General features: G+C 40.3%; 1 protein-coding gene across 2 annotated transcripts in view; it reads right to left on the minus strand.

Moving 5' to 3' along the window:
* Window positions 1-10,185: 10,185 nt before the first annotated feature.
* The window catches only part of SLC25A12 (solute carrier family 25 member 12), a 90,839-nt gene continuing 74,432 nt past the window's right edge, over window positions 10,186-26,592 (minus strand). Inside the window, exons 14-18 of one of the 2 annotated variants that reach the window (XM_065880327.1) lie at window positions 17,494-17,634; window positions 15,521-15,659; window positions 12,792-12,950; window positions 12,592-12,682; window positions 10,186-11,290 (exon numbers count right to left, since the gene is read on the minus strand). In XM_065880327.1, the coding sequence (XP_065736399.1) occupies window positions 11,092-11,290; window positions 12,592-12,682; window positions 12,792-12,950; window positions 15,521-15,659; window positions 17,494-17,634 (729 nt within the window). In that variant the 3' untranslated portion in view covers window positions 10,186-11,091. The remainder of the gene's footprint in view (window positions 11,291-12,591; window positions 12,683-12,791; window positions 12,951-15,520; window positions 15,660-17,493; window positions 17,635-26,592) is intronic. The other variant, XM_065880326.1, reaches the window with a different exon arrangement.

Consider the following 26,592-nt stretch of genomic DNA (forward strand, 5'->3'; position numbering starts at 1 on the left):
GCCCGCAGGAGGCAGAGCACTGCACAAGCTCCAGAGACAGGTGTGAGCCGCAGCTATCAGCTCGGACCCCAGAGACGGGCATGAACCTCTAATGCTTTGGCCGCTGCCACCAAGAATCCTGTGTGCAAGCGCAGGTCACTATCCACACCTCCCCAGCCCCCGCCAGGAGCCTGTGACCCAGGGACAACTTCCCCAGGAGAACACATGGCGTGCCTCAGGCTCTTGCAATGTCAAGCTGGCCTCTGCCACCTCAGGATCGCCCGCATTCCAATTATGACTACTGTACCCCTCCCTCCCCCTGGCCTGAGTGAGCAAGAGAGCACTAATCAGCTGCTGCTTTAACCCCCTCCTGTCTGGGCGGGGAATTGACTCCTGAGGGCAGCCTACACCCAGAGGCGGGACCAAAACCAAAGCTGAACCCCAGGAGCTGTGCGAACAAAGAAGAGAAAGGGAAATTTCTCCGTGCAGCCTCAGGAGCAGCAGATTAAATCCCCACGATCAACTTGATAAACCCTGCATCTGAAGAATACCTGAATAGGCCACGAATGTTCCCCAAATTGAGGCGGTGGACTTTGGGAGCAACTGTAGACTTGGGGTTTGCTTTCTGCATCTAATTTGTTTCTGGTTTTGTTTACCTTAGTTTAGTATTTAGAGCTTATTATCGCTAGTGGATTTGTTTATTGATTTGTTTCTCTCTCCCAGTTTTTAAAAAATTTTTATATATATATACTTTTTTTCCTTTTTCTCTCTTTGTGTGTGTGTGTGTATGTTTCTTTGTGTGATTGTGTCTGTACAGTTTTGTTTTTACCATTTGTCCTAGGGATCTGTCTGTCTGTTTTTGTTTTTGGGGTTTTTTTTTTTTTTTAATCTTTCTTCCTTTTCTTCTGAGCCATGTGGTCTTGGTGCTCTGGCCGGGTTGGGCCTGAGCCTCTGAGGTGGGAGGGCTGAGTCCAGGACACTGGAACACCAGAAACCTCCCAGCCCCACTTAATATCAATTGGCGAGAGCTCTCCCAGAGATCTTCATCTCAACACTAAGGCCCAGCTCCACCCAACGGCCAGCAAGCTCCAGTGCTGGACGCCCTATGCCAAACAACTAGCAAGACAGGAGCACAACCCCACCCATTATCAGAGAGGCTGCCTGAAATCATACTAAGTTCAAAGACACTCCAAAACACACCACTGGACGTGGCCCTGCCCACCAGAAGGACAAGATATAGTCCCACCCACCAGAACACAGGCTCCAGTCCCCTCCACCAGGAAACCTATACAAGCCACTAAACCAACCTCACCCACGGGGGACAGACACCAAAAATAACAGGAACTACAAACCTGCAGCCTGCGAAAAGGAGACCCCAAACATAGTAAGTTAAACATAATGAGAAAACAGAGAAATATGCAGCAGATGAAGGAGCAAGGTAAAAACCCACCAGACCAAACAAATGAAGAGGAAACAGGCAGTCTACCTGAAAAAGAATTCAGAGTAGTGATAGGAAAGATGATCCAAAATCTCGGAAATAAAATGGAGAAAATACAAGAAACGTTTAACAAGGACCTAGAAGAACTAAAGAGCAAACAAACAGTGATGAACAACACAATAAATGAAATTAAAAATACCCTAGAAGGAATCAGTAGCAGAATAACTGAGGCAGAAGAACAGATAAGTGACCCAGAAGATAAAACAGTGGAAATAACTGCCGAGGAGCAGAATAAAGAAAAAAGAATGAAAAGAATTGAGAACAGTCTCAGAGACCTCTGGGACAATATTAAACGCACCAACATTTGAATTATAGGCGTCCCAGAAGAAGAACAGAAACAGAAAGGGTCTGAAAAAATATTTGAAGAGATTATAGTTGAAAATTTCCCTAACATAGGAAAGGAAGTAGTCAATCAAGTCCAGGAAGGGCAGAGAATCCCATACAGGATAAATCCAAGGAGAAAAACACCAAGACACATATTAATCAAACTGTCAAAAATTAAATACAAAGAAAGCATGTTAAAAGCAGCAAGGGAAAAACAACAAATAACACACAAGGGAATCCCCATAAAGTTAACAGCTGATCTTTCAGCAGAAACTCTGCAAGCCAGAAGGGAGTGGCAGGACATATTGAAAGTGTTGAAGGAGAAAAACCTGCAACCAAGATTACTCTACGCAGCAAGGATCTCATTCAGATTCGATGGAGAAATTAAAACCTTTACAGACAAGCAAAAGCTAAGAGAATTCAGCACCACCAAACCAGCTTTACAACAAATGCTAAAGGAACTTCTCTAGGCAGGAAACACAAAAGAAAGAAAAGACCTTCAATAACAAACCCAAAACAATTAAGAAAATGGTAATAGGAACATACATATCGATAATTACCTTAAATGTAAATGGATTAAATGGTCCAACCAAAAGACACAGACTGGCTGAATGAATACAAAAACAAGACCCATATATTTGCTGTCTACAAGAGACCCACTTCATACCTAGGGACACATACAGACTGAAAGTGGTGAGGGGACAGAAAAAGATATTCCATGCAAATGGAAATCAAAAGAAAGCTGGAGTAGCATTTCTCCTATCAGAGAAAATAGACTTTAAAATAAAGACTATTACAAGAGACAAAGAAGGACACTACATAATGATCAAGGCATCAATCCAAGAAGAAGATATAACAATTGTAAATATTTATGCACCCAACATAGGAGCACCTCAATATATAAGGCAAATGCTAACAGCCATAAAAGGGGAAATCGACAGTAACACAATAATAGTAGGGGACTTTAACACCCCACTTTCACCAAAAGACAGATCATGCAAAATGAAAATCAATAAGGAAACACAAGCTTTAAAAGACACACTAGAGACTTCCCTGATGGTGCAGTAGTTAAGAATCCACCTGCCAATGCAGGGGACACAGGTTCAAGCCCTGGTCTGAGAAGACCCCACATGCCACGGAGCAATTAAGCCCGTGTGCCACAACAACTAAGTGTGCGCTCTAGAGCCCGAGAACCACAACTACTGAAGCCCGTTTGCCGAGAGCCCATGCTCCACAACAAGAGAAGCCACTGCAATGAGAAGCCCGTGCACCACAACAAAGAGGAGCCCCGCTCACCACAACTAGAGAAAGCCCATGCACAGCAACGAAGACCCAATGCAGCCAAAAATAAATAAATAAATTTATATTAAAAAAAAAGCTGCCCATTCATTAAAAATCAATCAATAAATAAGATACATTAGACCAGATAGACTTAATTGATATTTATGGACATTCCATCCCAAAACAACAGAATACACTTTCTTCTCATGTGCTCATCGAACATTCTCCAGGATAGATCATACCTTGGGTCACAAATCAAGCCTCGTAAATTTAAGAAAATTGAAATCATATCAAGTATCTTTTCTGACCACAACACTATGAAACTAGATATCTATTACAAGAAAAAAACTGTAAAATATACATACACACAGAGGCTAAACAATACACTACTAAATAACCAAGAGATCACTGAAGAAATCAAAGAGGAAATCAAAAAATACCTAGAAACAAATGACAATGAAAACACGACGACCCAAAACCTATGGGATGCAGCAAAACCAGTTCTAAGAGGGAAGTTTACAGCAATACAATCCTACCTCTAGAAACAAGAAAAATCTCAAATAAACAACCTAAACTTACATCTAAAGCAATTAGAGAAAGAACAAAAAAAAACCCAAAGTTACCAGAAGAAATCATAAAAGATCAGATCAGAAATAAATGAAAAAGAAATGAAGGAAACAGTAGCAAAGATCAATAAAACTAAAAGCTGGTTCTTGGCGAAGGTAAACAAAATTGATAAACCATTAGCCAGACTCATCAAGAAAAAAAGGGAGAAGTCTCAAATCAACAGAATTAGAAATGAAAAAGGAGAACAACTGACGCTGCAGAAATACAAAGGATCATGAGAGATTACTACAAGCAACTATATGCCAATAAAATGGACAACCTGGAAGTAATGACAAATTCTTAGAAAAGTACGACTTTCCGAGACTGAATCAGGAAGAAATAGAAAGTATGAACAGACCAATCACAAGCAATGAAATTGAAACTATGATTAAAAATCTTCCAACAAACAAAAGCCCAGGACCAGATGGCTTCACAGGCAAATTCTATCAGAGAGGAGCTAACACCTATCCTTCTCAAACTCTTCCAAAATATACAGAGGGAGGAACACTCCCAAACTCACTCTACGAGGCCACCATCACCCTGATACCAAAACCGGACAAAGTGTTACAAAAAATGAAAACTACAGACCAATATCACTCATGAACATACATGCAAAACTCCTCAACAAAACACTAGCAAACAGAATCCAACAGCACATTAAAAGGATCATGCACCATGATCAAGTGGGGTTTATCCCAGGAATGCAAGGATTCTTCAATATAAACCAATCAATGTGATACATCATATTAACAAACCATATGATGATCTCAATAGATGCAGAAAAAACTTTTGACAAAATTCAACGCCCATTTATGAAAAAAACTCTCCAGAAAGTGGGCATAGAGGGAACCTACCTCAACATTATAAAGGCCATATATGACAAACCCACAGCCAACATCGTTCTCAATGGTGAAAAACTGAAACCATTTTCTCTAAGATCAGGAACAAGACAAGGTTGCAAACTCTCACTACTATTACTCAACATACTTTTGGAACTTTTAGCCACAGCCATCAGAGAAGAAAAAGAAACAAAAGGAATCCAAATTGGAAAAGAAGAATCAAAGCTGTCACTGTTTGCAGATTACATGATACTATACATAGAGAATCCTAAAGGTGCTACCAGAAAACTACTAGAGCTAATCAATGAATGTGGTAAAGTAGCAGGACACAAAATTAATGCACAGAAATCTCTTGCATTCCTATACACTAATGATGAAAAATCTGAAAGAGAAATTAAGGAAACAATCCCATTTACCACTGCAACAAAAGGAATAAAATGCCTAGGAATAAACCTTCCTAAGGAGACAAAAGACCTGTATGCAGACACTGATGAAAGAAATTAAAGACGATACAAACAGATGGAGAGATATACCATGTTCCTGGATTGGAAGAATCAACATTGTGAAAATGACTATACTACCCAAAGCAATCTATAGATTCAATGCAACCCCTATCATATGGCATTCTTCACAGAAGTAGAACAGAAGATGTCACAATTTGTATGGAAACACAAAAGAGCCCGAATAGCCAAAGCCATCTTGAGAAAGAAAGATGGAGCTGGAGGAATCAGGCTCCCTGACTTCAGACTATATTACAAAGCTACAGTAATCAAGACAGTATGGTACTGGCACAAAAACAGAAATATAGATCAATGGAACAGGATAGAAAGCCCAGAGATATACCCACACACATATGGTCACCTTATTTTTGATAAAGGAGGCAAGAGTATACAGAGGAGAAATGACAGCCTCTTCAATAAGTGGTGCTGGGAAAACTGGACAACTACATGTAAAAGAATGAAATTAGAACACTTCCTAACATCATATACAAAAATAAACTCAAAATGGATTAAAAACCTAAATGTAGGGCCAGACACTATAAAACTCTTAGAGGAAAACATAGGCAGAACACTCTATGACATACATCACAGCAAGATCCTTTTTGACCCACCTCCTAGAGAAATGGAAATAAAAGCAAAAATATACAAATGGGACCTAATGAAAGTTAAAAGCTTTTGCACAGCAAAGGAAACCATAAACAAGATGAAAAGACAACCCTCAGAATGTGAGAAAACATTTGAAAACCGAGCAACTGACAAAGGATTAATCTCCAAAATTTACAAGCAGCTCACGCAGCTCAATATCAAAAAAACAAACAACCCAATCCAAAAATGGGCAGAAGACCTAAATAGACATTCCTCCAAAGAAGACATACAGGTTGCCAACAAACGTGTGAAAGGTTGCTCAACATCACTAATCATTAGAGAAATGCAAATCAAAACCACAATGAGGTATCACCTCACACCAGTCAGAATGGCCATCATCAAAAAATCTACAAACAATAAATGCTGGAGAGGGTGTGGAGAAAAGGAAACCCTCTTGCACTGTTGGTGGGAATGTAAATTGATACAGCCACTATGGAGGACAGTATGAAGGTTCCTTAAAAAACTAAAAACAGAACTACCATGTGACCCAGCAATCCCAATACTGGGCATATACCCTGAGAAAACCACAATTCAAAAAGAGAGATGTACCACAGTGTTCATGGCAGCACTATTTACAATAGCCAGGACATGGAAGCATCCTAAGTGTCCATCGACCGATGAATGGATAAAGAAGATGTGGCACATGTATACAATGGAATATTACTCGGCCATAAAAAGAAACGAAATTGAGTTATTTTTAATGAGGTGGATGGACCTAGAGTCTGTATACAGAGTAAAGTAAGTGAGAAAGAGAAAAACAAGTATCATATGCTAACACATATATATGGAATCTAAATAAACCAGAAAGGTTCTAATGAACCTAGGGGCAGGACTGGAATAAAGATGCAGACGTAGAGAATGGACTTGAGGACACGGGGAGGGGGGAAGGGTAAGCTGGGACAAAGTGAGAGAGTAGCACTGACGTATATACACTACCAAATGTACAACAGATAGGTAGGGGGAAGCAGCTGCATAGCACAGGGAGATCAGCTCGGTGCTTTGTGACCACCTAGAGAGGTGGAATAGAGAGGATGGAAGGGAGGTGCAAGAGGGAGGGGATATGGGGATATATATATATGCATAGCTGATTCACTTTCTTATACAGCAGAAACTAACACACCATTGTAAAGCAATTATACTCCAATAAAGATGTTCTAAAAAAAACATTAAAAAGACTTAAATAGGGTTTCCCTGGTGGCGCAGTGGTTGCGAGTCCACCTGCTGATGCAGGGGATACGGGTTCGTGCCCCGGTTCGGGAAGATCCCACATGCCGCAGAGCGGCTGGGCCCGTGAGCCATGGCCACTGAGCCTGCGCATCCGGAGCCTGTGCTCTGCAACGGGAAGAGGCCACAACAGTGAGAGGCCCGCGTACCGCAAAAAAAAAAAAAAAAAAAAAAGACATTAAAAAGACTTAAATAAGTGATACAATATGTTCATGGATTAGAAGGTCCAATATAATAACATTAATTCTCTCCAAATGCCCTGCAGAATCATGGCAACTCCAATCAAAATCTCAATGTGTTTGGTTTGTTTTTTTAGTTTTAGGGAGGAAACTGACAAGCTGTCTTTAAAATGGATATGGAAGAACAAAGAACCAAGAAGAGCCACGAGCTCTTGAAGAACAACAAGTTGAAAGGACTTGCTATACTATATATCAAAACTTTTTAAAAGATATAGTAATGAAGAGAGTGTATACAGCACAGAAGACCAATAAAACAAAATTAAAAGTCCAGAAATAAATCTTTGCATATATCAATGCTTAATATATAACAGAGAAAGCACTTCAAAGCAGTAGGAAAAGGAAGGTTTTTTTCAACCAATGGTGCTGGGACAACAGACTAACCATATAAAGAAGCAAAAAATAATAATAATAAATTACCTCATACCACATGCCAAAGACAGTTCCAAGTAGGATGAAACTTCTGTGAGAGAGGCAAAACTAATAAAGCATTTAAGAAGAAAATATCAGCCATATTCATAACCTGGAGAGAGAAAAAAAATTTAAGTGAAATATAAACCATGCTACCCATAAGGGAAAACTGATGTATTTGAACATATTAAAATTAAAATGTTAATCAAAACATTGTGAAAAGACAAGCCACAAACTGGGAAAAGATTTTGTAACACCACTCATAAAGGAATAGTATCCCGAACATATAAAGAACCCCCTGCCAATTATTAAGAAAAATGGACAAAACCTGAACACACATTTCACTCACCAAAGATGAAATCCAAATAGCCAATAAACTTATAGGCATTCTCACATGCTATGAGGTGGAAAGTAAATTAGTAAAGTCTTTTTGAAGAACAATGTGGCAATATATATGAATATATAAAAGGTGTCAGCCTCATCTGACATAAGGAAAATGCTAATTAAAATCACAAGATAACATTATACACTCGACAGATTGGTAATACTTAAAGAGCCAATACACTCTTGAAGGAATGTAAATCAGTACGGGCATCTCTGGGAAATAGTTTGGCATGATCCAGCTAAGTTGAATCTTATAAACCTTGTGCCTCTGTGGTTCTGCTCTTAGGTATATATCCTTTTAAAAATGCATACTCGAAAACACACATACAAAATACCCAGAGTCTGTAATATACCCAAACTGGAAACAACCCAGATGTCCAGAGTAAAATGGCAAAATAAATTGTAATATATTCATACAATGGAATAAGCAAATCATAGCTTATATAGCAACTTATAGGGATGAATCTTATAATGTTTAGAAAAGGAAGCAAAAGTATACAGTATAATTTGATTCACATAAATTTCAAAAACAGGAACTAAATAGTGTGTTTAGGAATGTGTACGTGGGTGGTAAAACTATAAAGGAAAGCAAAGAAATGAAGAGCAGGGATGGTGTTAAAGACAACAGCAGGGGTTATGATGGGAGGATCCTGTGGGGGAACTTCTAAAGTATTAGAAATGTTCTCTTTCTTGACCTGGGTAGTTACATGGGTGTTCACTTTATGACTGTTTAAAAAATATCTATGTGTGTGTCTGTGTATACATATACACATAGATGTTTCATGTATTTTCTGTATATCGCACTATAGTAATCAGATACACAGATAGTAAATATGGAAAGACATTTGACCTCACTAGTAATTAGTAAAATGAAAACTAAAACACCGATCACGATTTGCCTAAAACGTGAAAGACTGACAATATCCATTTTTGCTGCGGTTGCAAAGAAATAGGCATTCTGCATATGCTGTCAGAAGGAAAGTAAATTAGTAAAGCCTTTTTGAAGAACAATGTGACAATATATATAAAAATGTAAAACCCATTATCTCGTGAAGTACCAATTCCAATTTGAAATATCCATCCTAATGAAATACTAGCACATGTACTCAAAATACGTGTACAAAGATGTTTACTGTTCACTGCAGCATTGCTTGCAATAGTGGAAAAATGAATAAATGTCAATAAGGGAGTTTTTGTGAAAAGTATCATAACCCATACACTGGAATACTATGCAGCTGTTAAAAATTAATCTTTGTGAACTGACCTGGAAAGATCTTAAAGACTTCAAGTGAACAAAAGCAGGTCACAGAACAACACATACATAGCATAATCCTGTTTTTAAAATATAAATATGTACATATATTTATATACATATATATGTATGAAAAACAGACCACAAATTTATACTCTAACCTGTTATCAGTGATTACCTCTGGGGCAGGGAGGGTAAAGGGAGAAGCAGGGTAAAGAGGGTATTTTCACATCTCTCTTTCTCTCTCTCTCTCTCTCTCTCTATATATATATATATATATATATATATATTTTTTTTTTTTTTTTTTTTTTTTTGTCCTGAAACTTTTGTAAGAGCATATCCGTGGACTACTTGCTTACTTTTAACCGGTGGTAATAGCAAAACAACTGTATTGCTATTTATGCCATTCAATGAGAACAGCTGAATACATTTGGAAATAACTTGCTTTTGAAGCGAATTCTTTTGTTCCTGGAGGGCCTCGAGAGAGCCTATAGTGTGCTACAGGGCTGTCAGCTGTCAGTTGATGAACCATGTGTAGGATATTAAGTGACTTGGTCCAGCTCCAGGCTCACCCCTTGAAAATATTTGCATACATTCTCATATGCCGGCTCATTGGCAATAGCAATAATGTTTTCCCAAAGCACTTTGCTAAAGTAAATAAATTCTGATGCTATACATCAAACCACAACCAGAGCAAAGTGTTGATGTGGCTGTCAAGATGCATGTTTAGATCTAAATTAGCAATCACACCCTTGGTGAGTGACTTTTGGAATAAGTTTGTATTTGGATTCATAATGAAGAGCCTAGACCCCACCAAATTATGAGATAGAGCTTTTCTCTTTCTTCTGCACTCCTCTCACTCCACCACAGCCCTTTCCAAATCAAATGATTTCCTATAAAAGTGGGAAAGAGGGAAACCTGATCATTAGTTATTGGGAATCGGTAATGAATCAAAATAAAAAGTACTATCGGCACCTTTATGAAGGAAAATCCAACTCCATGCATACATTTTGGTGTGCATTTTATTTTTGATTGGAATCATATCCATATGAATGAAAATTGCCAAAGTATTCTTTACTCTTTTGAAAGCTAGGCCCTTGCCTTGCTGTGTCAGAGGAAGGCAAAACTAAGCCAGTAATGCTGGAGACATCCCTGTTTCCATATGCACACTGGCAGGAGAGGAGCTGTCTAGGAAATGCCTTTTGATTGATGAACAGAGGAGAATCTATACACACGTGAAATATAAATAGAAACATATCAGCACACACACAAGTCATTAACCTGGTCCTCCGGCATCCACTGGCATGCATCTGTTCCAAAGGGTCTCTTCTTCAATGGTCTCAGCACTTTGTCTCATTATGCCTCTTATCAGCAAATACCTTTTTATTCCAGAAGGGAAAACAAGCTAGGAATTAAATACATCCAATACTGAATGCTTTATTTCCGTAAGTCACCAATAAGAGAATGAATTTAATTTTAATACATTTATTTTCGTGTAATTCTTAATAAAGCACTTTCAAAACATTCTGTACATTTCAAGCCACTCAGAACTGCATTACATTCTATAAATGTGATTTGTCGGGATGAGGTGCCAAGATGTCTCTGTACAAAGATGTACAATATGTACAGTCACTATAAGTGCAAGCTGTGCGAAGCAGTCTAGGACAGTAACTCATGCCAAGGCTTAGAAAACATTTCAACACATAAAACTAAAGAATCAAACTGCGTTGTATTTTTTTTTTCCTGGGCAAATGATTAGTTTATAAACAAATATATGTATATGTCATATAGAAAGAATAGTTTGACCCCTCAGCTCAGTCAGCACCATGCAGCTGACTGGATGCGTTACGGGGCTGCTCTCCTAGGCCTCTCTCTCTAGGCCGCCACTTTGCCGCACTCGATGGTTGTCTCATCACTGAGCTGCCGCCGCCACCTTTGGCTGAGCCACAGCAACACTAGGAGGTTTAAATTTGGGGAGATAAAGGCCAAACTTGTTTTCAATGCCAGCAAAAGTGGCTGTGGCGAGTCTGTATCCGCCGATGTGGTCGGGGTTGGCAGGAGGAAGGTCTGCGATGCGCGACTTAGGTGTTGGTTCTGAGCCAGAGGGTTTGCTGTTGATAGGGAAAGCCAATGGTTAGTGGGCTCGAGACTGATAAAGATGGAAAACTACTGAACACTTTCAATCTGACCCACGTGCCTCAAAGAAGAGTGTCTGTCCAATGAGTTCCTTGTCATTTATGCTGCATTAGTCATTATTTATAGCTACTTTGAAAGCAACACATTCACATATTTGATTAAGAGAAATGGCCTCAATTTCATATACATATATAGATCCACAGAAAAGAGACCAGAAAAAATACACTCAAACATCACCACTCTGGGAAGTAGGAATACGGATGATTTTCTCTTTTTTCTGTTTTCCCAATTTTTTTACACTAAGCATAAATTAATCATAGAAAATGTACATCTTTCTTTTATTTTGACATAATTTTAAAAGCTAACTTTTAAGGTAATAGACTCACGAAGGTTATTACTAAAATTACTTAAAGAGAAATAGATATAATTCTTACTTTTCCAGGATGTAAAAGTATAGAAAAGCCTGGAATCGTGAGACTGCTGTTCTTACTTTCCTTGTGTTAAGTCCCTCTAATTCTTGGTTCAACAGCTAATTCCCTACTTGGCTTCTGAGCAGGAAAGGGGTTCACAGGTTTATGAGGAAAAGACTCAGATACAGAATTTGATCTTCTGCTGAAAAGCTGGTAATTGCTTCCTTTGGGTAAAACCTTCGCCAGCAAATTCAAGTGATTCCTCTTGTCCACAGCACAAGCTTCAAGTACTAAGCTTCAAAAGGCCCAATTTCTGGCCTAAATGTCACCAGTGATTTTGTCCATGGGCATAAGCTCTCTTTGAATTTTTTTTTTTTTTTTTTGCAGTAAATCAGTTCTAAGAATGTCTATACCTATCTAATAATAAATTATGGTGAATAATGAAATCTTGGGGGTGTGAAAGGGCTTGACTGAGTCTTAGAAAGTTTACAAAAGTATAACTAATACAAATTTATATTACTTCTGGAGAAAAGGCCATATATAATAAAATCCAAATAAGGAGCTAAATCCATGAAGCTCAGTATCTGCCTACACGTAGAAGACAGTTATTCACGTTACATTTTAATTTGCTGCCTCCCTAAACTTTCCCCAAGTAACTGCTTAATACTTGTATGATGTCACCCTGCCAAGGTCTTACTCCTCCGACACTGAAGCTTCTCAAGTCCACTGTCTGTTTTAAATGTGTTGGTCCTGCAGGATCCTCTGTCCTGTCAGTTTCTGTTCCAAAACTGCCTTAGTAGGCTGAACAAAGACCTGTTTTGGGTTTTGGTGCTTTCTTTATAAGGGAGTTGAAAAGCTGCACTTACAGGCCTCCAAAATCAATGTAAAACCACCGCTGGAGAAGTTCATAGGTGACCAAAGTAACACCAAACTGGGGAGAGGATCGAAACACTCGAGCTGAAAGAGAAAGACTGGGGCAGTTAACAGCAGGATGACTACGGCAAAGACAACCAGTAATGGGACCATGACCCCAATGCCAGCCTTTCCACATGGCCCCAGCCCCTACCTGCAGTCCCTTTCCAAAATGCAGAGGGCCCTTCTTCCCGGAGTATCTTCCTGAAACAGTCGATGACACCACTGTAGGTCGTTTGGCCAGCGCGGGCGGCCACCTGCAGTCTTGTCTTGATGACATCAGCAGGGGTCACCAGAGAAGCGGCAGGCACACCTTTCGGGAGAAAGGCACATTTAATTCATCCAAAGTGCCTTAACAAAGGAGAGACATACTGCTAAAACTAACAATACAATTAGCAGCTTTAACTAGAAGCTTCTTAAATAGATACCTGGGTGCTAATGGAAAAAGGATCTATAAGCCTATTAGCTACTTCAATGGGGTCAGGGCAAAGCTCTTTTTTTTTCTTTCTGAATTAGGAAAATCACTCTATATTGCATGATCCCGAAGAACTGTGAGAGGAGAAAAATGCAGCAATATTACTAGGACAATCCCCAAGTGTTCTTTAGGTTTCAATTATTTTACCTCCTTTCTTTTCTTAAATAAGATACAGTATTTTCATACATAATAGAAGAAATGAGGATAATGCCAATTTAATGAGCTGCTAAATATATCTGATACCAAGCTGTAGTGTTTTTTGCTGATTCCTGTCACCTTACTGTGCAAGGTGAATATCAGCACTCATATATCCACTCACCCGTTTGAGGGGCTAACTTTAGAGCTCACTGTGCCCTTTTCAGACATGCTTACATGACAGAAGTCATTACAACTAAAGCAGAGGAGGCCAGGCAGGCAGTTAAGGAACGTAAGGGAACTGATCATGAAAAGGCCTTGTCATCCGTCCCCTGTGCCCCAGCTCCCCGGGGCCATGTTAAGATTCAGCAGCAGCAGGACACACGAGATGGATTTCACAACCACACCTTTCACTTATAAAACAAAACAGGGAACAAAGGAGCAAGATAATCTTCCTCAGAGGGAAGAAATTCAATTTGGCCTGAATATCACCGAATGGTCACTAGGCAGATGGGGCCGTGAATCTGGCGGGGGCGGGGGGGGGGGGGGGGGGGGGGTTCTGTTAGAGATGAGGCAAACATCCCCCCCGCAGAGCCCTCTACATTGTTCAGACAGAACTAGGTAAACTGCCGCCTTTGGAATGTTCTGAATTCTGAATGTTCTCAGTGCCTGCCAGCAAAGCTTTACAGGTAAAAATTAGAACAATTCATCTCTCATTCTGAAAACTGACATCGAATGTCTGTGGGCAAGAAGCTGGTGCTGACAGTTCCATGAAAATGTTTACTTGGTTCCGTCAACCACTGGCAAAACGCCTGTCCATGATAAGACTGTTCTTTGCTGCTGCCTGGACAGCAGAGAGAAAAGACTGGGGGGAAGATTTGCTGGCCCTCACTTAAAATGGGGAGGCTTTGGTGAACACCCAAAAGGAATTGGATGAACACTCGGTGCCAAGACTGAGCAGGCAGCTTTACTGGCTTTCAACTTATAACTGCAAGTGACTGTCCCAAATAAGGGCTCAAGGCTCCCTGGGAGAGTTTCTTGATCATCACAAGTCATTCCCTATCATTGTGGATGAGAAGAGTAACATGCCCACCCGACATCCCTGGAAGCAAGGGCTCCTGCCACACACCACACTCCAGGGAGTGCTCGGGCTATCCTGCTGTGCTTAGCCAGCAAACCAGAGGAGAAGGTGCCCAGTGAGCCACACAGCAGTGCCAGGAGCCAAGTGGTAAGAGCCACCCTAAGCACCTGGGGACAGCCCTGGGCTTGTGCTCATTCACCTTGCTCGTTTCTCTCCCTGACCAGCTGTAACGGGGAGCAAACATGCGCCCTTTCCTTCTTCTGTCACATCCGAGGGCTGGTGCAACAAAGGACGCCTGGTCCTCCCCTTCCATCCCGAGTCAGCTCCCTCACAGCTCAAGAGGAAGGCTGGCGCATGAGATCAGGAGGAAGTGTCTTAGTACCTTCCTGCACTTGTTGGGCTCCTCTTTCAGATGGAATCTCTTCTGTGCTTAAATCCGGTATCTTAGACCAGATGAGGATTTTCATTCGTTCCGTTAACATTTACTGAGCTCCTATTATTACTATGTTGGCCACGTAGGGAAGGCAAGAATGAAACCCCTGCCCTCAAGGAGCTTCCAGTCCAGTACAGGGGGTAAAACTTATGCAAACAACCATTAATAAAAGACAAAAAGTGTTAAGCGACAGAGAAGAGATGCCAACGGAGTGCAAGGTGTGTGCTGGGGAAGTACGGCTCACTTTGGTCTGATGAGGACGATGGCAGAAGGAACAGGAACAGCTTCCTGAAGCAAACTCGATTTTGAGCCAAATCGTGTTGATTCCAATATACAGAATTAGAAAGTGAGAGCATGCTTAGACCTGTGCGTCAGGGTGAGGTACAACAAAGCAACTGGTTTGATGAAGAATTTTTCCACCTTAATGCTTAGCTTGGCTGCACCCAAGGTTTCCGGGGTAGAGGAGGCTAAGGAACATGTTACTGATGGAAGCCCAATTGAGATGGGCAGAGCTAATTTGGCTCTAAGTTGCTAAGCTGCATTAAGCTGTTTATCCACATTATGCAAATGTAATTAACTCTCATCAGAATTACAGCACACCTCGCAAAGGAGAAAAATCGATCATATTTAAACTAAGTCAGATACAAACAATAACCTTTCCAGAAATAAAGGGGGGAAGCACATACAGATTCTGTACTTCCTAAAGAGAATGTAGGGGGAGGCGGGGACTCTTTTGGTTTGAAAAAAAATTGTAGTTACCTGCCATGGCTCCAGCTGCAAGGAGATATATACCTCCCACGTGTCCGTTTTCATCAGCCAGAAGTAGTTTGCAGTGAGCATAAACAGGAAAATAGATTGCAGAGAAGGGAATGTCTCGGAGGAAGCACGCTTTGGCACCCTGTCACACAGTGAGGAAACAGTGCAAAACAGTTGTGTAAACAAGGTGTGAATGCCCACCAGGGATCCAGGGTGACAAGCCTGAGATGTCCCTCAAACAGCTTTGGGACTGATGTGGAAGGGAAACGGAAGAACCAGCCGGGCACAGGGAAGTAGAGAGACACGGCTCAAAGTTTGAGAAACACTGGTGGACCCAGGAGTCCTAGAGTTAGTTAACTGGGTAATGATGGTATTCTGACAACTAAGAATTTTCTGGCATTTCCAGTATAGATTCAGATTTTAAGGTTAATAAAAATTCAATGCTCAAATCTCTAGGCTGCTTGTTCTGTTTGGCTTTGGTGAGTGCCAGGGGGAGGGCGTGTGGGTGGGAACAGACTTAGAAACCCAATATTAATAGCTTGATTTCAAAGCAACCAGCAAAGGCAGCCCCCAAAACTAACAAATTACCAATTCAACCCACCTCAGCTTTGAGTCCCTGAAGTACCAGGTAAGAAGCTATGGACAGGAGCAGTGGAAAAGGAAAGTGACTATTTTAGGGAAGGGGAAAAAGAAACCACCAATCTTCCCTCCTCATTCCCCATGTCCTAAATAGCAGAGGACGGGGGAAACCCAGACAAAATATTTTAGCAGGAAATTTCCCTAGGAGTAGAAATCCAGCCAGGTACAGCTTGTCTCAGTGACTGAGGTCGCAATGAACACCTTCCTCAACCCCACTATTCTACTCCCCAGGCTTTAGCTAGCCAGGCAAAAACTCCATCTTTGGTACTTGTTTCCCCGATGGCTCTGTTTTTAAAAGACAAACTCAAACATTAAAAAAAAAAAATTCCTGGGACTCTCTGAAAGATGATACAGAGAGAAACAACTTTAATAAAATCAGCTCTCAAAGGGAATTCCAAAAAGGATGGAAGTTGGGGGCGGAGGGGAGGGAATATGTACAAAACTCTCTCAGGATAGGCATCATTGGTTTACTGGTCTCCTAAGAGCCTTGTAGCTGTGTGATTCTAATCTAGAGAATTTCTAATTTCCAATTTGTAGCTACAGAAGCCAATTTACACATTTCTACTGTGATGGATCTATAAATAAATCAGATGCTGTGGAAACACAGTTGTCTATAAAAGCTAAATTTACGTATACCCCCTTTATACCAGGCAAAAGAATAGAAAGAAATATTCTTCCTTGTTTAAGAAAAATAATAGCTTCTGCTCCATTACATCTGATGTGTAATGATGGGAGTAAGTACACCTGTGGGGAAGGAATCTGTTGACTGGCGTTTTGCTAAAGTACAGTACACCCTGGTTTGGTTTGGTTTTGTGTTTTTAAATGGAATTCATTATTGACAAATCCCACCACTTAACTTCTTAAAGACCTGAATCCTACCAAACTCTACTACTGTTTCACTGTGGTCAAATTATTAAGACAAAGAGAAGCTCCTACTGGGAAGATAACAATAGAGATAACTCAGACTCAAAATAAACCTAAGACTATTTTGAAGTCCTAAACCAGCCCAAAAAGAACACCAAAGAAACTTCCCAAACCCACCGTCAAATAAAAGGCTGTGAGCCTGCAGCCAGCTAGTCTGCAGGGCTGGCCTCCCTGCTGGCAGCTTCATAAATGCCTGAAGATGACAACAGGAGAGCGTGTTTGTATATCCCAATGCCTCTAATAGAAGTGTCCTGGTTTTTCCTTTTTGTTTGATTTTCTACTCCAGAGACCACCCTGCTGGACAAGATTCCTTTTCCATTTGGCGGGGGAGAAGTCTGGTTCCACATTTTTTCACATTTCTATTGAGTACATTACAACCTCTCTACTGAGATAACCCAAGGGAATCTACTCACCTTATACAGACCAAAGAGTCCCAGGTCCCGGAGCACATTCAGGGCACTGACCCTGGGTCCTGTGGTGATCTCTCCAGCTACCTGCAGGCGAATCTTGACTATCTCCAGAGGGTTAGTAAAGATGACCTGAGAGCCACCAGCCTGCAGGCAAGAAAGGAGAGATAGAGCAGATTTCCAAATCAGCCCCACCGGAAGTACAGGCAAGAAAAATCCAGAGATGCCTCCACATTGTACCACTTTACGCTTCCCTCTTCACGGGGGGAATGAGAGTCCGATGCTTTGGCCTATGCTGGAGGGGCTCACAGGGATGGCCCGAAACTCTGTCTCAAGCTTTGTTTCTATTTGAAATGTCAAGAGTGTTTCCCAGAGCAGTCTTTCCAGGGTTAACCCGGCCATATGCAAAATGGCAAAACTAATAAACTCATTTGGAAAACAAAAGTGAAGCCAGATGTGGCAGCACGAGAGCCAATGAAAGGGAAAGAGATGGTAGAAGATTGATTGGTATCTTTTACCACGCTGGAGCTAAAATTCGGATCTACAACAGTTTCTTTCCTCTTCTTAGCAAGCATTCTCCTTAGCTCGACCACCTGCTTCTGCTTCACTGGACTGCAGAGCAATTAACACAGAGGTGTTTCTGCCCCACAGAGGTGGCTTAAGTCAAAGGGGAAAGTCTCCTCTAGTTCAAATTCTAAAATGTACTATCCTGAACAAAACTCTGAGACAGATCTACAACTACACCCACACAAAAGAAGATAATTTGGAAGGACAATTGCAGTATCATTTCAAGACCAATCCAGAAACACTGTTCAAAGACAGAGCTGGAAAATAGAACATCTAGTTACCATGAGAACGACAGGGCAAATCAAAGCCACACTCCACACTCTCTAGTGGTGGGTGACTGACAGAGATAATTGAATTTGGCTAATGAAAGTGTATTTGCACCTGAAATCTGTTAACTAGTGGTGGTGGGGAAATGTGTAACAAAACTGCTACCAACTCCTTTTTTGGTTTCTGTGAGAAAGGAAAAAAGTGTTTATGTGTATGTGTGTACATATGGATATATAAAAATAAATAAAAATTTAAAAATATATATATACATCTCCATTCATGAATTGAAAAAAATCTCATTTCCACATCTTCATCTCAAGTGTAGCTGTTTACATTATATAATCAGAACCACATTCGTATAATCATATTACATTATATAATCATAACTTCACTGTAATAGCATGTCACATGTGAAACAGGAAACAGGTACCTCACTGGTGATTCTAATTCCACAGGTATGGGTGGACTACAAACAACACCCATAGAACTCACAAGCAGGGGCTTCCCTGGTGGCAGAGTGGTTAAGAATCCACCTGCCGGGCTTCCCTGGTGGCGCAGTGATTGAGAGTCCGCCTGCTGATGCAGGGGACGCAGGTTCGTGCCCTGGTCCGGGAAGATCCCATATGCCGTGGAGCGGCTGGGTCCGTGAGCCATGGCCGCTGAGCCTGCGCTTCCGGAGCCTGTGCTCCACAACGGGAGAGGCCACAACAGTGAGAGGCCCGCGTACCGCAAAAAAAAAAAAAAAAAAAAAAGAATCCACCTGCCAATGCAGGGGACACGGGTTCGAGCCCTGGTCCAGGAAGATCCTACATGCCGCGGAGCAACTGAGCCCGTGCGCCACAACTACTGAGCCTGCGTGCCGCAACTACTAAAGCCCGCACGCCTAAAGCCCGTGCTCCGCAACAAGAGAAACCACCGCAATGAGAAGCCTGTGCACCACAACGAAGAGCAGCCCATGCTCACCACAACTAGAGAAAGCCCATGTGTGGCAATGAAAACCCAACGCAGCCAAAAATAAATAAAATAAATTTATAAAAATTAATAAAACAATGGGGCTTCCCTGGTGGCGCAGTGGTTGAGAGTCCGCCTGCTGATTCAGGGGACGCGGGTTCGTGCCCTGGTCCGGGAAGATCCCACATACCGCAGAGCGGCTGGGCCCATGAGCCATGGCCACTGAGCCTGTGCATCCGGCGCCTGTGCTCCGCAATGGGAGAGGCCACAACAGTGAGGGGCCCGTGTACCACCAAAAAAAAAAAAAAAAAAGTAAAAATTAAAATAAGTTATATTAAAAAAAAATACTCACAAGCAACATTCAATGCCACCTCAGTACTCTACCTTCACCCACACTCCTGTTCATTTTTTCTAAAACCCACAGCCCTCCCAGACCCCCTTTTCCAAGGGGGAGCAACAAGTCCCAGCCCATTCTCCTAACTGGCCAGGGGCTATAAACCAACTAAATACTCTTGTTCCAATTCTGATCCCTTATTCCTATCAACATCCACAACTGCCAACAGTGACACAAGATTCCTTTCTTCTTTGCGAGACACTTACTGTCTTGGATTCCTCAGGGCTCTAATCCTCTTTTTGTCCACCAAGCACAGAGGGTGCAGCAATTTGCTCTCTGTGGACTTCCTGCGACTCCCAACTCGACACAATCCAGACCACTGGCACACAGGCCCCTGAATGACGACTGACCCAATTTTACATGTTGGTCTGCCTGTGTTTCTCTCTCTCTTTTAATCTAGGGCACTGCCGGCAGGAGGAAGTATTTCAATGTTTCAATCGAAGCAAACAATACTTTCAAAAGGATTGCTGGGTGAAAAATTATGTCAAAATGATAATCCAAGTAATTGCTCCCCGTAGCTAGCATTAAAGACCAAACCAATCGAAAAAGTTTACTACTTCCCTGAAATCTCTTGTTTAAATAATTGTTGCAAAGGCTATCTTTGGGGAAATGCGCTTTATGTTCTAAACTAAAGCAGATTAAATTTAAAAAAGAACCAATTTTTATTATAATCCCCCAAATCTGCCACCACCAGATGATGTCAACCCCTGGGCGCTACTCATTAAACATGGACGTTATGTTTAAATAAACACAAGGTTCTTTCATGTTTTTAACCATTAGTAAACTATAACATCCTGCAGAGCAGGAATACTCCAACTAGCGCTCCCCCCAGCCACAGCTCCCTCCTCCTCGCTCTCTCACAGACGCTTCTGGAAATAACTGCCAGGTTACTGAGGTTTGTATTTCTTTAACAACTCTTCAAATTTCTTTCTACAGGTACATGTAATAGGCTTTCAATTAGAACAGTACACAACTAAAAGAAGGACACACAAACACATTAACCACTGCACGCTTTGAAGATCTGTTACCCAGCACGTATACTAAGTCCCAGCAACGCACTGGAAACAACCACAAAACTAAACATACATATATATATATATATATATATATATGAAATATGACAAATGAGTGTGTAAACAATGACACTATGATCAAGGCACACACCGTGAGTTTGTTTCACACCTATGTACTCTACTATGACTGAAGGACAAAATTTCTACCAAGTTCATAGTCTGTATATACTTTAAAAATTAATAATCATTTTTAAGAACTTTGTGATAGACCTGGGAATATGTAGACAAATATTATTCCAGATGAAATGGAACAAGACCCCATGGGGCACTCCTAGGTAAAAATCCTTTCTGGGTCCCCTGTTTCTAGTTTGTAGGAAATAGGCTTCATTCAGCCTCCTTGACCTTCCCTTAGTTCCAAAGGGCAGATTCAAACAGTTGCTTTTCAGGGAAGGGAGGGAACACAGAAACAAAGCAGGAGCAGTCAAGAAACAATACTGCAGCCATGGGGCCGGGTCCTGGTGCCTCCTCAAGGAATATACATAACAAAATACCTTTGAGTTCTTCTGCAGGAACTAAGGCCCCTACCCAGGTGGAGGACGGTAACTTCAGGTTGAGCACAGGATTCCTGGAACACTGCCTGGTTATCTCACCACCAACCAATCAGAAGAAAGGTACACAGTCAGGAAGACTCTGACCCCCTCCCCCCAAATGATTCACCCTTTAAAAACTTTCATGGTTGAGCAGAATCTGTGAAGTTGGTTTTTGGACACAAGTCCGCCTTCTGCCCAGACTGCCGGCCTCCTAAAGCAAACTTTCCTTTTCCAACCAACACTTGCCTCTCAAGTACTGGCTTTCAAGAGGCAAGCAGCTGAACCTGACTTCAGTAATACAGAAACACTGAGTAATAAAGATTGCTATCTAATTTGTCTAAAACTTTGGATATTTTATAACACTTAAAGGAAAACATACAAGGCAAATACAGATTGTCCTTTTTTTTTTTGCGGTGTGTGGGCCTCCGTTGCGGAGCACAGGCTCCGGAAGCGCAGGCTCAGCGGCCGTTGCTCACAGGCCCAGCCGCTCCGTGGCATGTGGGATCTTCCTGGACCGAAGCACGAACCCATGTCCCCTGAATCAGCAGGCGGACTCTCAACCACTGCGCCACCAGGGAGGCCCCTCAGATTGTCCTTTTTTACACGCTGAGGTTAACCACTCTCATACATATTAAACTGGGAACAGGGGGCAGGGGGAATAAGATTTGCAGTTAATTCAATCACTCTGATAAGAAATGTAGTGACAAAGAATGAGGATTATGATGTTATCACATCCTTAACTTTTTCCCCTCTGAGAAACAAACACCAGGAAAATATCATTTTTCCTCTATATTAAGATGCTACTGATTATTAAGTGATACCATGAATTTAATAACAGCTTTCCACAGGGAAAAAACACTACTTACAGTAAATATAATCACTTAATATACAGAATTTCAGAAATGTTAAATTGTGAAATAAAAATATAGTTTTCAATTTAAAAAGTACCTGTATTTTTACAAATATGCTAACGTTTGCTATTTTAAAAAGCAATAAAATTAAACAGAAAAAAAAATTTTAAATGCCCATAAGTAAACAGTTAAGTAGAAATAATTATATGCTCTTAATCAGGCAATAAGATTAGGTAATAAATCATGCCAAGTGACATAAACAGAACATAAAGTATTAGGTACCCATTGATTACAAATGTATCAAAATTTACCTAAGTTTATCAAAACCAGAATAGCTTTAGAGATGAAAACATTGGTTGCTCCCCTGGAAGGAGAAATAAATACCTAGGAGAAAGAATTTGTAAAGCATATGCTATTATATCTTTTAAATTCTGAATCATATGAATGTATTAACTATTCAAAAACAAGAAACAAGCCCCCCACGAGCACCACAAATAAGAAACAGAACTGGCCTTAGAAACAATGGCTCTTTTTACAGACTAGGTCCTCTCTCACACATTCTTCCCCATGGTAAACCTGGTAATTCATACACTTTAAATGAATTTTTAAAAACTAGTTAGCACTTGTTATCTGTGGATCCAAAACTTTTAAAAGGCTTATCAACATACACATATATGCACATCAAAAAAATCTAACCAATTAAAGCTAGTGATCTGAAATAATAGACACAAGATAAATAAAATTTCAGGTTAAAGCATGATGATACGCAACTATAACATAAATATATATGGACGTTTAATGTGTGTGCATATGTATGTGTGTTCATGTAAGTATGCAAGCATAAAGTTAAGACCACACTGGTTCCTGGGGATGGGAGTGGGAGAAACTATTTCCAAACAGCTCTTTAAAGAGATGTGCAAGCTCAGCTTGCCAAGAAAGACATGGCTTAGGGAGCTGGCTAGCTACCAACTGTGGCTCCCAGGATTAGTAAATGCTCCAACTAACAAGTGGACCTCTTGCTGCACCTATACGGGCATGGGTATGGGTGTGTGTGTGTGCCCATGTACACATATAGGCCAAAGACAGAAGAGTAGAAAGATTCCAGGTTTGGAAGGCTGTTGACCTATATGGTCGTTAACTTTGTAACTTTAGATAGGTCATAACCTTTCCATTCCTTGGTTTCCTAATATGACAACAGAGATTCCAACAACCTCACAGAGTTCTTGTGCACTAACCTAAGGTAAGAGCGCTACGCAGGTTGAAAACACCTGCAGCATAATGGGGTTACATCAGTCCTTTGTTGAGCAATAAATACATTTTGAGTTTTATGACTTATCCATTCAGAAGTATCTACTCCCTGAAAGAGGTAATGTGATCAGTCAGGTAAGTGCTCTGGCTAAGTTTAACAACATAAAAGCCAGAGAGATGATTAGAAAATACATGTAGGTCAGTTCCTTTAGACTTTTAAACTTTCTGCTTTGCTGACTCAGAAAAACATTAAGTTTTTTCCCACTTAGGTTTATTAATGTATCTAAAAAACTCTATATCATCTTTTTCTTTTATAAAACCAACACAGAGACTATTAAGATAATTAATAGGCAAGTCACAGCCTGGGAAAAATATTCATAACACATACACCTGACAAAGGACTGTATCCATGATTTATAAAGAACTCCTACAAATCAATAACAAAATATGAATAACCTAATAAAAATAGGCAGAAGACTGGAACAGATACTTCACTGAAAAAGATGTAAAAAGCCAATAAACACATGAAAGGATGCTCAATATCTTTAGTCATCAGGGAAATGCAAATTAAAACCACAGCAAGATATCACTTCACACCAAGCAGAATGACTAAAACAAAGACTAAAAATATCAAACATTGTTGAGGATGTGGAGTAACTGGAATATTTGTACACTGCTGATGAGACTGTAAAATGGTCCACCCACTTCAAAGAACCAACAGGCAGTTTCTTTTAAACTGAACATACATCTACCCTAGTCTACTCTTAGTCACCCAAGAAAACTGAAAACATATGTTGACAAAAATATTTGTACAAGAATGTTTATAACAACCTTATTTATAATAGATAAAAACTGGAAACAACCCAAATGTCCATCAATAGAAGAATGGACAAGCAAATTGCAGTTAATTCATACCATGGAATAATACTCAGTAAAATCAAAAACAAACAAAAAACCCAATACTGATACCCACACAATAACAAGGATGACTCTTGAAAACACTCTGTTAAGCAAAAGAGGCCGACCATAAAAGAATGCATTTCGTGCGAGTTGTTGATATGAAATCCAAGAAGGAACAAAACTGTTGACAGAAATCAGAACAGTGGCTGCCTGGGGGAGGGGAGGAATGACTGACTGGAAAGAGGCATGAATTAATTTTCTGGAGTGAAATGTTCTTTATCTCACTCTTGAGTGGTGATTTCATGGATGTATACAATTGTTAAAACTCATTAAGCTGACAGCTAAGTTTTTTTAATACATTAATTATACCTAAATAACATATATATGTATATATATTCAGATATATGCTAAATTTCTATGATATATATCTATGTAATATTTTTAAAAAAGAAAGAAAAGCCACTACAAAGTTGAATGGTCTCATCTAGATTTACTTTGACACATGGAGAAGGCCTTGATTTGATTCCCTAAGACAGCATCATAGAACAAAAGGAGTTGGTCTTTTCTTTAAAATCAAAATATTTGGGTGTACATGAAAACTGCAGCATATATTAGCTGTGTGATTTGGGGTGAGAGTTAGCCTGTCTGACCCTCTGTTTCTCATCTACCCATTTTATAGGAGGTGGTAACAGTGCATGTTAAGGTAATTGGAAAAATTCTAAGTTGACAACGAAGTATTGATATTATTCCTGCACACCACAGATACCATAATTAAACACTCAATTATATATATATATATTTAATAAATTTATTTATTTTCATTTATTATTTTTGGCTGTGTTGGGTCTTCGTTGCTACCCGCGGGCTTTCTCTAGTTGCGGCGAGCAGGGGCTACTCTTCGTTACGGTGCGCGGGCTTCTCATGGCGGTGGCTTCTCTTGTTGTCGAGCACGGGCTCTAGAGCACGTGGGCTTCAGTAGATGCAGCTCATGGGCTCTAGAGCACAGGCTCAGTAGTTGTGGTGCACAGGCTTAGTTGCTCCACAGCATGTGGGATCTTCCCGGACCAGGACTCAAACCCATGTCCCCTGTATTGGCAGGTGGATTCTTAACCACTGCGCCACTAGGCAAGCCCTAAACACTCAATTATATTTATGTCTGATATGGACATGTAATATATGTATGTGTAACATATATGTATACATTTATACATATATAAAGGGAGACTTTCTAAGAGAAAAATGAAAACATATGGCCTGACAAGAACGGCTTACCTGTGAGAACAATGAGAAAAATTATTTGAAACCTACTGTTACATATACATTACTCATAAGCATCCATAACAGATATTTACTGAGTAACTGTATCCATATGCATACACTCTTATCTCATCCCCACCTAAAGAAGGGTGGAGAAATTTAATCTAAAGTTCGAGTTAAAGATACAACAACAACAAAAAAAACATATCACATCTAAATCATAAATTCTGAACTATTAAGTCTTTTTTGAGAAGATTTTAATATAGATATAAAATAAGTTTGGTTAATGTTCCCAATGAAGATTTAAAATTTGAAAACGCACACTCTGTTTATAATTCTGTTCCCAAAGGTTATATCTATTTCCAAAGTGAGAAGCTCCACTGTGATTTCCTGCTGCCCTTAGAAAGTGAGAGCTGCTTGCATTTCTAATCAGGAAGTCAGAGCCAACAAAACTTCCATCTGGTTTAAAAAAGAATGTGCATCATATGGTCACCTTATCTATGATAAAGGAGGAAAGAATATACAATGGAGAAAAGACAGTCTCTTCAGTAAGTGGTGCCAGGAAAACTGGACAGCTCCATGTAAAAGAATGAAATTAGAACAGTCCCTAACACCATACCCAAAAATAAACTCAAAATGGATTAAAGACCTAAATGTAAGGCCAGACACTATAAAACTCTTAGAGGAAAACATAGGCAGAACACTCTATGACATACATCACAGCAAGATCCTTTTTGACCCACCTCCTAAAGAAATGGAAATAAAAACAAAAACAAACAAATGGGACCTAATGAAACTTAAAAGCTTTTGCACAGCAAAGGAAACCATAAACAAGACAAAAAGACAACCCTCAGAATGGGAGAAAATATTTGCAAACCAAGCAACTGACAAAGGATTAATCTCCAAAATTTACAAGCAGCTCACGCAGCTCAATATCAAAAAAACAAACAACCCAATCCAAAAATGGGCAGAAGACCTAAATAGACATTCCTCCAAAGAAGACATACAGGTTGCCAACAAACGTGTGAAAGGTTGCTCAACATCACTAATCATTAGAGAAATGCAAA

The sequence above is a fragment of the Phocoena phocoena genome, chromosome 7, assembly GCF_963924675.1.
Source record: "Phocoena phocoena chromosome 7, mPhoPho1.1, whole genome shotgun sequence".
In the NCBI taxonomy this organism is placed as follows: domain Eukaryota; kingdom Metazoa; phylum Chordata; class Mammalia; order Artiodactyla; family Phocoenidae; genus Phocoena; species Phocoena phocoena.